This window comes from Mycetomoellerius zeteki, unplaced genomic scaffold, assembly GCF_001594055.1.
Source record: "Mycetomoellerius zeteki isolate Tzet28-1 unplaced genomic scaffold, Tzet1.0 scaffold106, whole genome shotgun sequence".
NCBI lineage: Eukaryota > Metazoa > Arthropoda > Insecta > Hymenoptera > Formicidae > Mycetomoellerius > Mycetomoellerius zeteki.
Window position 1 is genome coordinate 2,345,358 of NW_017255975.1, and position 13,917 is coordinate 2,359,274.

At 32.9% G+C, this 13,917-nt stretch overlaps 1 protein-coding gene across 1 annotated transcript; it reads left to right on the top strand.

Annotated features, from left to right (window-relative positions):
- The first annotated feature begins 2,435 nt into the window (after positions 1-2,435).
- yellow-b (L-dopachrome tautomerase yellow-b) lies at positions 2,436-12,459 on the top strand. The gene is made up of 6 exons (XM_018448236.1): positions 2,436-2,790; positions 6,729-7,006; positions 9,152-9,564; positions 10,101-10,278; positions 10,728-10,939; positions 12,100-12,459. Exons 2-6 carry the CDS (start codon positions 6,733-6,735, stop codon positions 12,445-12,447), a joined length of 1,425 nt encoding a protein of 474 aa, XP_018303738.1. The 5' UTR covers positions 2,436-2,790; positions 6,729-6,732; the 3' UTR covers positions 12,448-12,459.
- The last annotated feature ends 1,458 nt before the right edge of the window (positions 12,460-13,917 follow it).

Consider the following 13,917-nt stretch of genomic DNA (forward strand, 5'->3'; position numbering starts at 1 on the left):
CTGCTTTTCCGCTAATTGAACATTTTGATTAATGTTTATTACCTTGAGGCGAACCGGTCGCCGGTCTGAAACGAGTTTTGTTTACGCCTTTATCAGGATTATTTAATCATTTAAAAGAATTAGACGTCGTAAATATGCGAGTATCTTCCGGGTGTTGCTAATAAGTACGACCAACTTTTGAAAGCTTGGATTAATCAAAGGCTGAAACCGACTGAATTATATTCTACGACGTATCTTAAATGATACAAAAACGAAGAACAATTAGAAAATGTTTTGATTAAAAATAAAACTCAAGAAAATTAAAGAAATTAAAAAATTTTAATCTCATTACTCTTAATAACTCTTATCATTAATATAATAATAACAAAATTGGCAGGGAAAAATTGAGGCGAAAAGAAGAGCTAGTAGGCATTTCAAATGAGGAATTCAGGTGATTAGGTAAACCGATCGATCACTGGTGAACGGTAAGATGAGCTAATCGACAGTGCCGAACGTTACTTTAATCCGCAATCATTGTTTGCGCCCGGTGCAAGAAGAGTAAAATTAAAACCAATAAAATTAAAATTTTCTGGTACAGATGTCATCCGATATCGCTAATTATTAAAAAATTTTCTAGATTAATGTAATGAATATAATAATATAACAAGAGATAATCAACAAGCAAGTAACTTTAATTTTAAATAAATTTTTTTATGATTTAGGGTTATATATTTAGACTAAAAATTTATTTAGAACCCGCGGATAAACTTATCTAAGAGCTAAACTATTCAGAAACAAGTTAATTGAGTCATACACGGTGCTGATATGCGCGAGATGAAATCATCAAGAATAAGAATCAACCAAAGACAAACGATAAACTCGCTATTGAAATTGATTTGTAATGCTGTTGGTTAAAACTTTTGTCTTGAATTCCAAATTGGTCTTATCTTATTTTCTTATTGTCTCTCTCTCTCTCTCTCTTATTTTATTTCCTGTCAATTAATGCAGGTTCAAACGTTTCATATATGAGAGAGGACGGTTGTACGGCACTGACAATCACGAAAGTGAAAGCCAGGTGTAATACACCGCCAATTGACCTCGAAAACGCGTAACACTCCCGCGAGAGTAGCAAGAGCTGGAGAGATATTGCGCGATGTTGAAAAGGCTAGAAAAATGCTTAGGCAAGCCACAAGACAGATCCTCGTTCCCCGTCCGTTCTCGTGCGCTTTACATCGAGATGCAAATAACGCGCTAATCTCACGACGACGATGTTTTCTTCATTGTACTCTTGGATAATCGTCTGTGGACTCGCTCACCCGGATGGGAAGATGACGAGCATTGTGATTTGTAACAGGAGAATTTCCTGAATCGCGTTCGCGCGTTCTCCAGTCTGTCTTGCATCTTATTTTTGTTTATTATCTACCGTTTTATTCATTCAGCATTTACTGACAATTTTGTCTTTTATTGAATAGCAAATAAATCGTAGCGGTAGTAACTGAAGGAAGAGAAAGTATAATAGCGACTGGTTTCGGTTGAGATTAATTTAATTGTAATTAGTTTGCAATAATGTAACTATGATAATAACAGTTGCATGTAATCTACGAAAAGTGAATTATTATGCCCACGTTATTTTTGAAGTTTTTATTGAAGTAATTATTCATCGTTGAAAAATTAGACGGTAGTATATACGTTATGTATTGTATGTATCGTCATTCTTAAATCTACATCATGATTCATCTGTTTCGACATAGTTGTCACGAATAGGGTAAGATTAATATGTCTCGTGTGATTTACAAAGATATATTTATTATTCTACTAACTTAAGGTCAATCAAAAATTCCTAATTTTTTTATTACAAAAGAAAATTATAAATGACAATTGCGTGTAATTTATGGAGAATGCTGCTTTGTTATCCCTACAGTATTTTTGTTATTTAGTTGAAATACGTAATATATTTTGTTATATGTATATCTTTTTTATACCATTAATCATAATTTTAACAAATGGAATACCATTAATATAACTTGTGTTGTTTACAGAAGCTCTATCATTTTTCTGATGTAAGCGTTACATTTGAAGAATTCCTAAAGGCGCCTCCAGACATGTATGTGTATGATATTTGTTGATGTTGGCATACGTTGGTCATATCGTTTGGAGGCGCCTTAATTTTAACGACGAAAAAAATATTGAAGAAAAATTTTTTAATCTTTAAAAAAAAAGAGATCGCTTCGTTACTTTTTGATAAATTTTTCTTTTCGAAAACCGAGGAGATATTATCTAGGATGTCTTAGGTAACTGTAAATAGTTCCATATTACATATAGATCTCATTATCCTTCGACAGACTTTTTTGCTGATCGTTCTCGTTTGTTGTCCTCGCGCGTTAACTGGATCAATGAAATTTCCAGAGGTGTCGGCCCTAAGATACCTCAAGGAGTCCTTCGCGTCAATTGACAATCACGTCATCTGCGGATTGCATTATCGATCAGATTTCTTCACAATCACTCCTCGCTCATTAACTCGATTGATAGACTCGATGCTTCCCTCTTCTTTTCTCGCACGTTCTTTGTCGTAGCGGAACGACGCGACGTGGCCGACAAGTTTGCCGACCGGATCTCCAACGGTACCGTACGGTTAATACATCGGGAAAACCGAGTGCGGCACAGGCTGGATTCGTGCCGCCACGCCGTCGAATTCGCAGTTTGTCGCGCTTAACCGGTGCGCGTGGTTCGACCTGTCGCGCCTCTCCGGTTCTCTCTCGTGGAGAAACGATCGAAGTGTAGTGCTCACCTATAGGATCGAACGGATTGAGTGTAAATAACTGATCTTTATTAATAATATCGCCTTTTTAGCTTTTTTCTGTGCTACGTGAAAATTTCTTTCGAAATATTATATAATATAAAATTATGAGAAATTTAAAAAAAGTCTAAAATATAAAGTGGCTCTAACACGTGTAAAGCTACACGCAAAAGATTTGCTAAAGATATCCGAAGAGTGTATAAAAATGAGTTTAAAAAAGAATGTCTACTTACTAAGACACTTAAACTAAGAGTTTAAGTATGACATGATCAAAAATTGTCTAAAGAACAAATTAAAAATATATGGTTCCTTATAATTATGTAACTGTTATATAAAATCAATAATTATATACATCAAAACTTTATATTGAATTAATGTTTACAAGTACAATTTTTAATTTTATTTAGATATATAGATTTTGTCGCGTTAATGAAAAATTTTGATAATATCTTTACATTATTACTCTATTATTTATTATTTTTTCAACTGTTTTAATCATTTACTTAAAAATAATTGAATTCCTCCTAATTATTTGATTAACTTCCGACTTTCGAATTTCGTAAAATTCGCCGTTCTTTTGTTCGTTGATTTCAAACTGTCGTGCCGATCGGCTCTGTTTGCGCCGAGGAATGAAACAAGTTTGATTAGCAATGGTATATTTAATTAGTAATAGAATAGCTGCGGGGGCAGAATGCAGTTCTGCATGATGATCGTCAAAAATCACGAAAGTGCTTGCCGAGCAAAAGTAAAATATAAGATCCAGCAAGACCAGCAATTCCTCTGTAGCGCGACAACTCGTGTGACTTGACAGAAAACTGTTTTATTTCGTCGCGTATATTTTGCCCTACAAGGCTATGCCATTAGTTCGTCGTCGTACTTTCTATTCGAGGCAGAAATCTCGCGTGTAATTTAAAGCGAAATTCAAGCGCAAAACTGCATTTCGATACGTGCGTTTTTTTTCTACTGCGGTAGTTTGCGATAATCGAGAAAACCGCGATTGTGTTAAAAAATCCTTGCATAGCGCGAATGATTGTAATAGTAATTGAATTAATATCGATTGACAGGGGGAGAGAGAATAATGTTGAAAGTGTTTAATTTGTTATTAGCAGTGCGACAATAAACGATAAATATTGAATAATTGCGTAAATTATTGAATATTTATTTTACAATAAATATTGAATAATTGTGTATAGTTTTATTGACTATTCATTTTATAATAATTTATAATAAATATTTATTAAAACTTATATAATAATTTTTAAATATAACAGGTCTATATGCAATGATAGCGATATTATATAAAAGAAACAAGGTTTAATGACGCGAGAATTTGTTATACATATGTTATCAATCATATACATTTAGTATTAGGAAATATATCCGATTGAATAAATAATTGAATGAATTTAGATGGAACGTGGAGATATAATACCTGTGTAAATTTATATAGCGTTATTGCGTACAACGTTGCGTATATAGGTAACTCTCTGGGTATGAAATAACATACATATATCTCTCTCGGGCATGAGAGCGCGGTTGCTGTATCATTCAGCGAGTCGAATGTAAAGCGGTCGAAAAATCGATTGCTTTCTATTTTTCCGTTAACCGTGTTACACTCGCTTGTTAAACATAGAAAATCTGTCGCGGTGAATTCAGCCGTGTTCCACTAAAATGAAATTGTTCTCTTCTCGGAGAGAAAGGATGGATTTTCATGGGACGCGCGGATAACATTGTCATGATTAAAATCTACCATTTTGTCGCGCAAGTATATTTTTTACGAACATTTATTTCATGAATATTTCTTTTGTATGAAAATTTATCATTAGATTAAATAGTTTAAAAGCAGATAAACAGTTCAAACTGCATTATTTTGATTTGTAATTATTAATTAATGATATTTATGATTATATATATGTAATATTGAAACAACATTTCGAATATTAGCCATGTAAATTTTGATTTTAATAATTAAACTAATTCTTGTTTTTATTGTCACAATTCTTAATTTTAATTTTAGTTATAAATATCATTTTAGTTATAAATATCTTTATGTTTGATCTCGGTCTTTAATTTTAGCTTCTATAGTAATCACGTAAACTTTTCAATGATGTTGAATCATATAATAATACACTTGAATAAATCACTTGAATCGATCAGTATGTATCGTTACTTTAAATTACAAATGACGTTCTATGAGAAATCTGCTACCGGATCAGCAATGACCTTCGACGATCTTTCAGCAATCACTCGATGATGGCAAACATAAATATACGATAGTAGCGAATTCTTAATTCTTTGAGTGTAAATAACATGTTTGTATTGTACTCTTAGATTATTCTTGCATTTTTCTTTTTCATATAATAAGATCACAAAAGAGATATGGCTAACGAGTTTTCAAAGAATTTATGAAAAATTTTTACAGAGATTATAATATATTATATATATTTTTTTTCCCAAGATTATGCGTACGACGTTCTTTTTAATTATTACATACTTTATTAAAATAAATTTAAATTTTCCTTTAATTAAATGATCGAAGTACGAAGTTTTTTAATTAAAAATTTAAATCTATATATCGTAAATGAAATTTTTAGAATAAGCAAGATAGATTGATTAATTTAGTATTAGATTCATTTAATATTATTTAATATTTATAATATTAACAATAACAATTAATTATTTAATAATACTTAAATAATTGAAAAACAATCATTAATTTTTCGTGGAAAAACTTGATTCTGAATTTACTTCAATTTATTTTACTTTCGATTTCTCTAATTGGAATTTGAGGTGATTTGTTGATATCTCATAATACTGAAAAATCTAATGAAGGAATTTGAAAAAGAACAATCAATAAAGATTTATATAAAAAAATTTGTTAACGATGCTTTAACGCATAATATGCTTCTTCGTATCATTTATCATTTACTTTAAAACTTAGATACCTCCCAGTTCTAAGCACCGACTTGAGTACCGTTATTGTTTTATATGATCCGTTACGTCATTAAAATCATAAAAGAGTCGAGATATTTGTAAAACGCTCGCGGATTACCAATTCTTCTTACTAGAATAAAATAAGACAATTCTGCATAAAAATCAAATATTGTTACGTAAAAACTTATATTAATAATATAACACAAAATATAAATTTAAGTTATAAAATTATAAATTTGAAAATTAAATTTTAAATAAATAAATTGAACAAATAATTAACTCGTGATTAATAAATTAAATAAAAAAAAATAATTTAGTGTGATATAAAAGATTTAAATATAATAAATATAAAATGACAAAATATACATATATATATATATATCTATTTAAAAAATACGATATTTTATCTTTAGTACATCTGATAGACAAACCAAAAAATGTCTTAACGTTTATATTGCATATTATTAAAATTATTCAAATCTTTTAGCAAACTTATTTATATTTTAAGCATTTGTTTTGTGTAATAAACGATCAAGAAGAGACATTACATTCGCGTTAGCCGTTATCGAGTATTCATAATCTATCATTTATTGTCGTCTTGTAGTATCTTTCACGCGAGGGCGTTGATAGAAAGACCTCATTTCCGTGACTTCATAATTAGTCACGCGTGTATATTAATTAACGAGTCTCAGTAGCTGTGTACCGCGAAGGCCGGCGACTTTCAAGGAGAAACCGGAATGCAATCGCAATTTATCTCCTTCATATATTTGATCCTTATTTTTAAATCGATCTTATCTACGTCTTTATCAACAAAAATAATAACTAAATATAGATATTAATAATAACAACGCAGCGATGTATAAATCCTTAAAACTCACGAGTCTATTCCCAAATTAATCTTAAAATGTCAGATTTAATTTCAATTAAAGAAACTTTAAACGAAATATATAATAAACTAAAAATATTAATTTCTTAAGAAAAAAATAGCGAGATAAATGGCATATAATATTCTTATCAGAATAATGACAAAGGGGTGCCGGGCGTTGTCCATCATCGTCATAATCGCGCTTCTGATCGTCCTGCTGGACGGTGCGATCGGCAAGCTGCGAGTCGCCTACCGATGGAAACAAATTGATTATGAATGGCCGAGCAATGATATCAAGAGGCTCTTCCCAGATTACAAGCAGGAGGACAATCTGCCCTTAGGTTTGGAGGTGGCCGGCGATCGGCTGTTCATCACAGTGCCGAGATGGAGACAAGGGGTAGCCGCAAGTCTCAATTATATTAGACTTAACGGTAATTATCTCGACCTCAAAATTACAATTACTTGGAGAAAGCTCGAGAAGTAGCATAATTGTTCATCTGACAAGACATTTACAGTTTTATAACGTAGACAAATATTCGAGAGATATTAATCAGCAATTTCATCAATTTTCTGTTTGTTAACTCTACGCGTCTGTTCTTTACTATACGATCGTTTGGATCAATATGATTAAAAAACTCTAAAGAATAAAGAATGAAACGTTTTCACAGAAAAATAAATCTCAGTCATCAAATATCAGAGGAAAAAGATTTTCCTGGTAAAAAATTAAATAGTAAGAAAATAAATTATATTTTAAGTCAAATAGATCCAAATAGACCAGCAGGGTTAAATTATTTCCTCGTACTACAACTGCTGATTAATTACCTAAAATAAGTCAGAATTTCAAGGAAAACTTTCAATCTAGTAGAAAAACAAACAGAACTTTATTAATGGGTGCATTCAGTACTACAATCGCTCACTGAGCACTCAGTGAGCTCTTGCATCTGATTGGCATATTCCGTTAGAACTAAAAATATAGATCACACAAATTCAAGACAGAGAGAAGCCTGAGAGCGGCCATGCCCGGGATTTAGCTGCAATCTTATTTTGAAGCGCCTCTATGTCCACAAAACATGGACATTGAACTACGTAGCCAATGTCCACGATCCCGTCGGTAATGTCCACGATTTTTTTATTGTATTCTTCGCTATATCCACGATTTTCGGTCCGTTAAGGCCATCACACGTACAAAAATTTTAGACGTAATCGTAAGGTCGCAAGCAAATAGACCAATCACAATCAAAATTAAGATCTCGCGTTTTTAAATACTCAATTGTGATTGGCTGATTTGCTTACGGCCTTACGATTACGATTAAAATTTTTGTACGTGTGATGGCCTTTAGATAGACGAAGACGAACAATCGTTTGTTCAACAAGCGCCGATAGATTGATTGTTCGTCTTTATCTATCTAACGGACTGAAAATCATGGACATAGCGAAGAATACAATCACAAAATCGTGGACATTGGCTACGTAGTTAATGTCCACGTTTTGTGGACATAGAAGCGCTTCAAAATAAGGTTGCAGCTAAATCCCGGGCATGGCTCTCAGGCTTCTCTCTCTGTTCAAGAGCTCACTGAGCGCTCAGTGAATAAAAAAGGGATTAATCTATGATTAATATGTTTATTTGTTATAATTCGTAATGTAAAATAACTTGTCTATTATCGACAATCTTTAATATCATATTCCTTACTTATTTATTACTGTTTATTATTTCTCTAATGTCGTGTTTGGGCCATAATGCTGGATTCACATCCAATCAGAAAACAGAATTCCGATAATTACGAAGCAAAATTCATCGGAATCCTGTTTTCTGATTGATTGCAGAGCGTCATATGACGAAAATCGGATGCAGTGTGAATCCAGCATAAGGATATACAGCGCTCAGTGAGCGGTGCATTCAGTACCACGACCGCTCACTGAGCGCTCAGTGAGCTCTTGTATCTGTTTGGTCTATATTTTTAGTTCTAACGGAATATACCAATAAGATGCAACCGCTCACTGAGCGCTCAGTGAGCTCTTGGGTGCATTCAGTACTACAACCGCTCACTGAGCGCTTAGTGAGCGCTTGCATCTCATTGACATATTCCGTTAGAACTAAAAATATAGACCAAACAGATACAAGAGCTCACTGAGCGCTCAGTGAACGGTCGTGGTACTGAATGTATCCCTTGTATCTGTTTGGTCTATATTTTTAGTTCTAACGGAATATACCAATAAGATGCAAGCACTCACTGAGCGCTCAGTGAGCGGTTGTAGTACTGAATGCACTTGTTAAAAGTCATTCCACTTCCACCGGTCACAGAGCGCTACATAACCTTACGGCCCAAACACGGCATTGGAGGAATAATAAACAGTAATAAATAAGTAAGGAATATGATATTAAAGATTATCGATAATAGACAAGTTATTCTATATTACAAATTATAACAAATAAACATATTACTCATAGATTAATCCCTTTTTTGCTCAGGGAGCGCTCAGTGAGCGGTTTTCTCTGCTGAATGCAGCCAATACATCCAATGAGTCTCTTTTCCTCTGGGGTTGGCGTCATCGGTAACAGAACTCGTTGCTTTCAGACACGCGCGAATCACCATCTTTAATTCCGTATCCTTCCTGGGAGGCCCATCAGTATGGTGCTGCCGGCGTACCAGAGATCGTTTCGACGTTTCGCGTACGCGCCGATCGTTGTAACCGGCTCTGGGTCCTGGACACAGGACTTACGGACATCCTGGGTAGCCCTGAGCAGCAGGCGCCGCCGGCGTTGATCGTCTACGACCTGATAACTGATCGCGTGCTACGCAAATACGTGATACCGTCCGACCAAAGAACCACTGATTCCCTGTTCGCCAACATCGCTGTCGAGGATTACTTATGTGAGGACTCGTACGGTTATCTGGGCGATCTCGGCGGCCCGGGTCTCGTTGTCTACTCCTGGAGCCTTCGCAAGTCTTGGCTTGTCAAGCACCATTCTTTCCATCCTGATCCGATGGTAATCCAGTGTAATTTAAAAATATACGCGATTATCTCTTTTGATTATATGCTCTTCTATCTGTTCATGAGATCAATTGACACAAAGTTGTAATGGTTATAGGTACATATATATGTATATGTATACCGTAAAATGTGGTTTGATAATGAGTATAGCAAAAGGGGTAACTCTTTGATAATGAGTATAATAAAAGTTATACTGAAAAATAGGATAACTTTGATAATATCCTTGTCGGGGGATAACTTTGACTTAATGTTTAGACAGCATGTCCAAAATTTGACATTTTCAAGATGTTTTATGTCCTGATTTTGACAAGCTGTCTGGGCGTTATCAAAATTTAAGAGTCAAAGTTACACATTTTATAATAATCAGTAATTTTAATAATCTTCAATTACGCTAATAGAAATATTAATTTTATATATAATTGCTTAATTAAGAAGTACTTTTTGATATACAATAGGGCAAAATTTTTAATATGTCATAATAAACGCTAGGTCATTTGAGTGAAATTTCACAGCTCATGTTGTCTTTCTCAGGGCGGAGAATTCAAAGTGTCAGGAATATCGTTCCAATGGAATGACGGCCTGTTTGGGCTAGCTCTTGCACCGACTGGTGATGGCTACAGCACCCTGTATTACCATCCACTCTCCAGTGGCATGGAATTTTCTGTTAGTACAAGGTTGTTACGTGATGCTCAACGTGCCAGTGCTGCAGGTACGTTTAAAAAAATATGTATCATGTGCTTGTGAAAGGGGCATAATAAACCACTAATCATTTAATTATCGAACAAGTATTTTATTTAACGTGCAATGATCTTTCGCACGGTTCATATAAAGAACTTTGGAAATTGCCCGTCGTATCCTTATATTACATATAAAAATATTACAAAAACAAAGCAACAATCCGCTGGAATTTAATTAATTCTAGGAAACTTTAAAATTAACTTCATTATTTAAATAAGTAACTAAGAAGAGGTCATTATTGCTCATTATTCGAAAATCATTTCAATCTTTTAACAAAGCGCAAGTCAATTTAAAGAACTTCAAGGAATCTGTCGCTTAAAAAAAAGAAACGTATAGTTTAGAATTTTCCAAAGGACAAATGTTTTCCGACATTTTATGTGAGACGTTTGTAGAAACGTTAAGATCATGTGTTTGTCCTAGAAACGTCCCACGAATTCCAAACGCTGGGCTCGCGCGGACCTAGTGGCCAGAGTAGCGTCAGCTTCCTAGATCCGAAGACCGGAGTTCTTTTTTATGCGCTGACGAATCTAAACACTATCGCTTGTTGGAGACCGCAAAATAAATTTGCCTTACAGCAACAAGGCTACGTTTATCAGGATAACGTCACCATGGTTTTCCCCAACGATCTTAAGGTAATCATGAATCTATCGAAACCTTATTACTTAATCACCATACAACAATAATTTATTAGTATTACAGCAATTACAATTACTTTTATACTCGTATACCACAAGCTTTAATAAATTCTGTGTCATCACATATCGTGAGTTGCTAAATCAACCGCGGTAGGAAAATTTTAATTTTTGATTAACGTGTAAGATAGATCAGATAGTTTTGAAAAGAAAACAGAAAAGTATGATTTATAATTATAATTGGAAATAATTGCCCATTTTATTTTTGAAAAACGTGATTAGTTATTTCAACAATAGTTCGGCAAAATGCATTTCTCATGCTCCTCGTATTCTTCATTATTTGTGAAATTACAAATAAAATATCTTTGACTTATGATTTTTTCTCCACTTCTTTATTTTATTAAAGGTAGCGAAAAGATTATATGGAATACCATTTTATTTTATTGAAATAACTCAGTAGATATTCTTAGTTACTCATAGTTTTTTTAAATGGATACCTATAATTTGTTTTGCATATTTGTATAGTGGGGAGCATTTGCAATTAAAATCATATGTAGTAAAAAATTGCTTCGTTTAGGAGATAATCAACATCTTCCGAGGTAATATTTTTTGCAATAAATTTAATTGCAGTTTTTTCAGCATATTAGCATCTTTAAAATATGATGTCTATTTGAGCATCGAAATTATTAGAAATTAATTTAATTCGCGAGATTAAAATATTTCGGCGCGCAGTTAGTAGGACTACAAATATGGTATATATGCAAGTACATATATAGTATATTTAGTGATTCAAGATTGAATTATTTAAGCATTTCAAGATCTAGCTTCGACCGATATAGGATTCTAGTTTATCGATTGTGTTCTCACATGTACGGTTTAAAAATGAGATTATTATTGTTAATAATATTTTAAATATTAGAATATATTATTTACTTGTGTATTAGATTTTTATTTGTAAAGATTCTTTATCTAAACAATATAATGCAATTATTCATTGGCCGGAAACAGTAACTGCAATGTATATCAACAAGTATCATGGCATAGCCCTCCTTCCCACCTATTTCCATAACCGCCTACTTTCCTCTATTAATTTTGTTTATTATTTATTATCATTTTATGTGTATTATTATTTTATGTATAATCTTTTTTTATTTTGATAGATCGATCGAAACGGCAATCTGTGGATTCTCTCCGACAGACTGCCTATCTTCATGTACTCTCAATTGGACCTACATGATTATAACTTTAGGATACTTATGGGGTCAACTGAGCAACTCATCATGGGCACGGTTTGCGAATCGACATCACCTTACACCACGACGATATACGATCACAGAGATCACATGGATCATATGGATCACATGGATCACATGGATCACATCAATCGCATTGATCACAAAGATCACACGATGAGCTTGACGCCTAGAATCGGGAATTCTGCCGGTTTCATAAAGATAGAGATCGTGACAATGTTGTTGCTAGCATGCCTCAGTAAAGCTCTCATTTGAAGAACAGCTATTAAAAAATTTGGATTGAAAAATAAAAATAGTAGATAGAATTAAAGATAAGAAATACAAGTAAAATTAAAAGAAAATGTAGATAGAAATAGAAAGGGAGAGTGGATAAGGGAGAAGAAGAAAGATATGGAGTATTCATTTTTTTATATTAACATTATTTACTTGATAAAATGATTTTTGTAATTTAGAAATCTTCACTTCTAATAATCTTCACTGAAGTAAAGTATTAATGGAACAAAGTTTTATCGATAATATAGAATTATCTTTTGTTATAAAAATATGAAAAAACGATAAACATTTATTTAACCGTTATAAAATTAGAGCTATTAATAATTCTATTGTTGGAAACTTATTTATTATCCCATATAATTACTTTACTCGAACCCATCTTGTAAAAGTCCAAGAAATATAGCGTATTAGTAATTATAATCCTATATAATTATAATATTTTTACTTTATTACTATAAATGTATATGTATTTTTAGAAGAGTTTGGATTGCAGTAAAAAGAAAAATACGCTGACACAAATTGATACAAATTATTCACAGATAGCGATTTAATGAATAACCAATATTAATTAGGTAATTGGATTGCACGTGTCTCCATGTGCATAGTACAAGCGCTTTTTTATTAGATGTTAGTTTCCTCGTTCGTTTATGTCTCGAGGAAATATTTCTCTTTTTTCTCGAATATATTATTGTTATTTCAAGCTAAAATGCCATTATATTTACATGTCAAATGTAATAGAATATTATATGAAAGAAAGAAGTATTTTCAATTAAAAACCGATTTTTTAATCTTCTCATTTTCAACAAAATACAGAATAATTTTTTATTTTACATGTACTATATGTCACACTTCGTCAAAGTTTTATTACTAAAAATTATAAACATGATACATTTTATTCTTTCTATCGTCGAAATCTCTTTTATTATACTAATTATAAAAATCGTAATATCTTTGTATATTTTATTTTATCACATGATTTATATTATTTTATCGTATACCATATTATGTTTATTTTATTCTGATTTTTGCAAGATTTCTGTACAGCTCATCGCGTGCATCTCAGATGATAAGAACTCGTATTGCACAACTTGGAAACACCTTTCTAACGATTAGAGACTAAGAACTAACTAGAAACGCGTTAAAATCGTAAAATTTTACTGCACAAAATATGACACAAAGATAAATATCCTGCTGCGCAATGACATCTGCGAGAGTCTTGAGAATTTTTTCCGTGAAAGATCGGCCGATGAACGTGCCGAGCATGATGATCGAGATAAGTAGCGCAAAGTCATCGCACGCATATTTACGCACCTGGCGTATGCAACGCATGGTCGTCAACCTGCTGCACCTGTATATGCGGTACTTCGTACTTGAATATAAATCGTGCAAGAGCGAGTCACAATGCACATCATCTTCCGTAGTGCTCATTGTTGGCAGTCTCACAATTTCAGC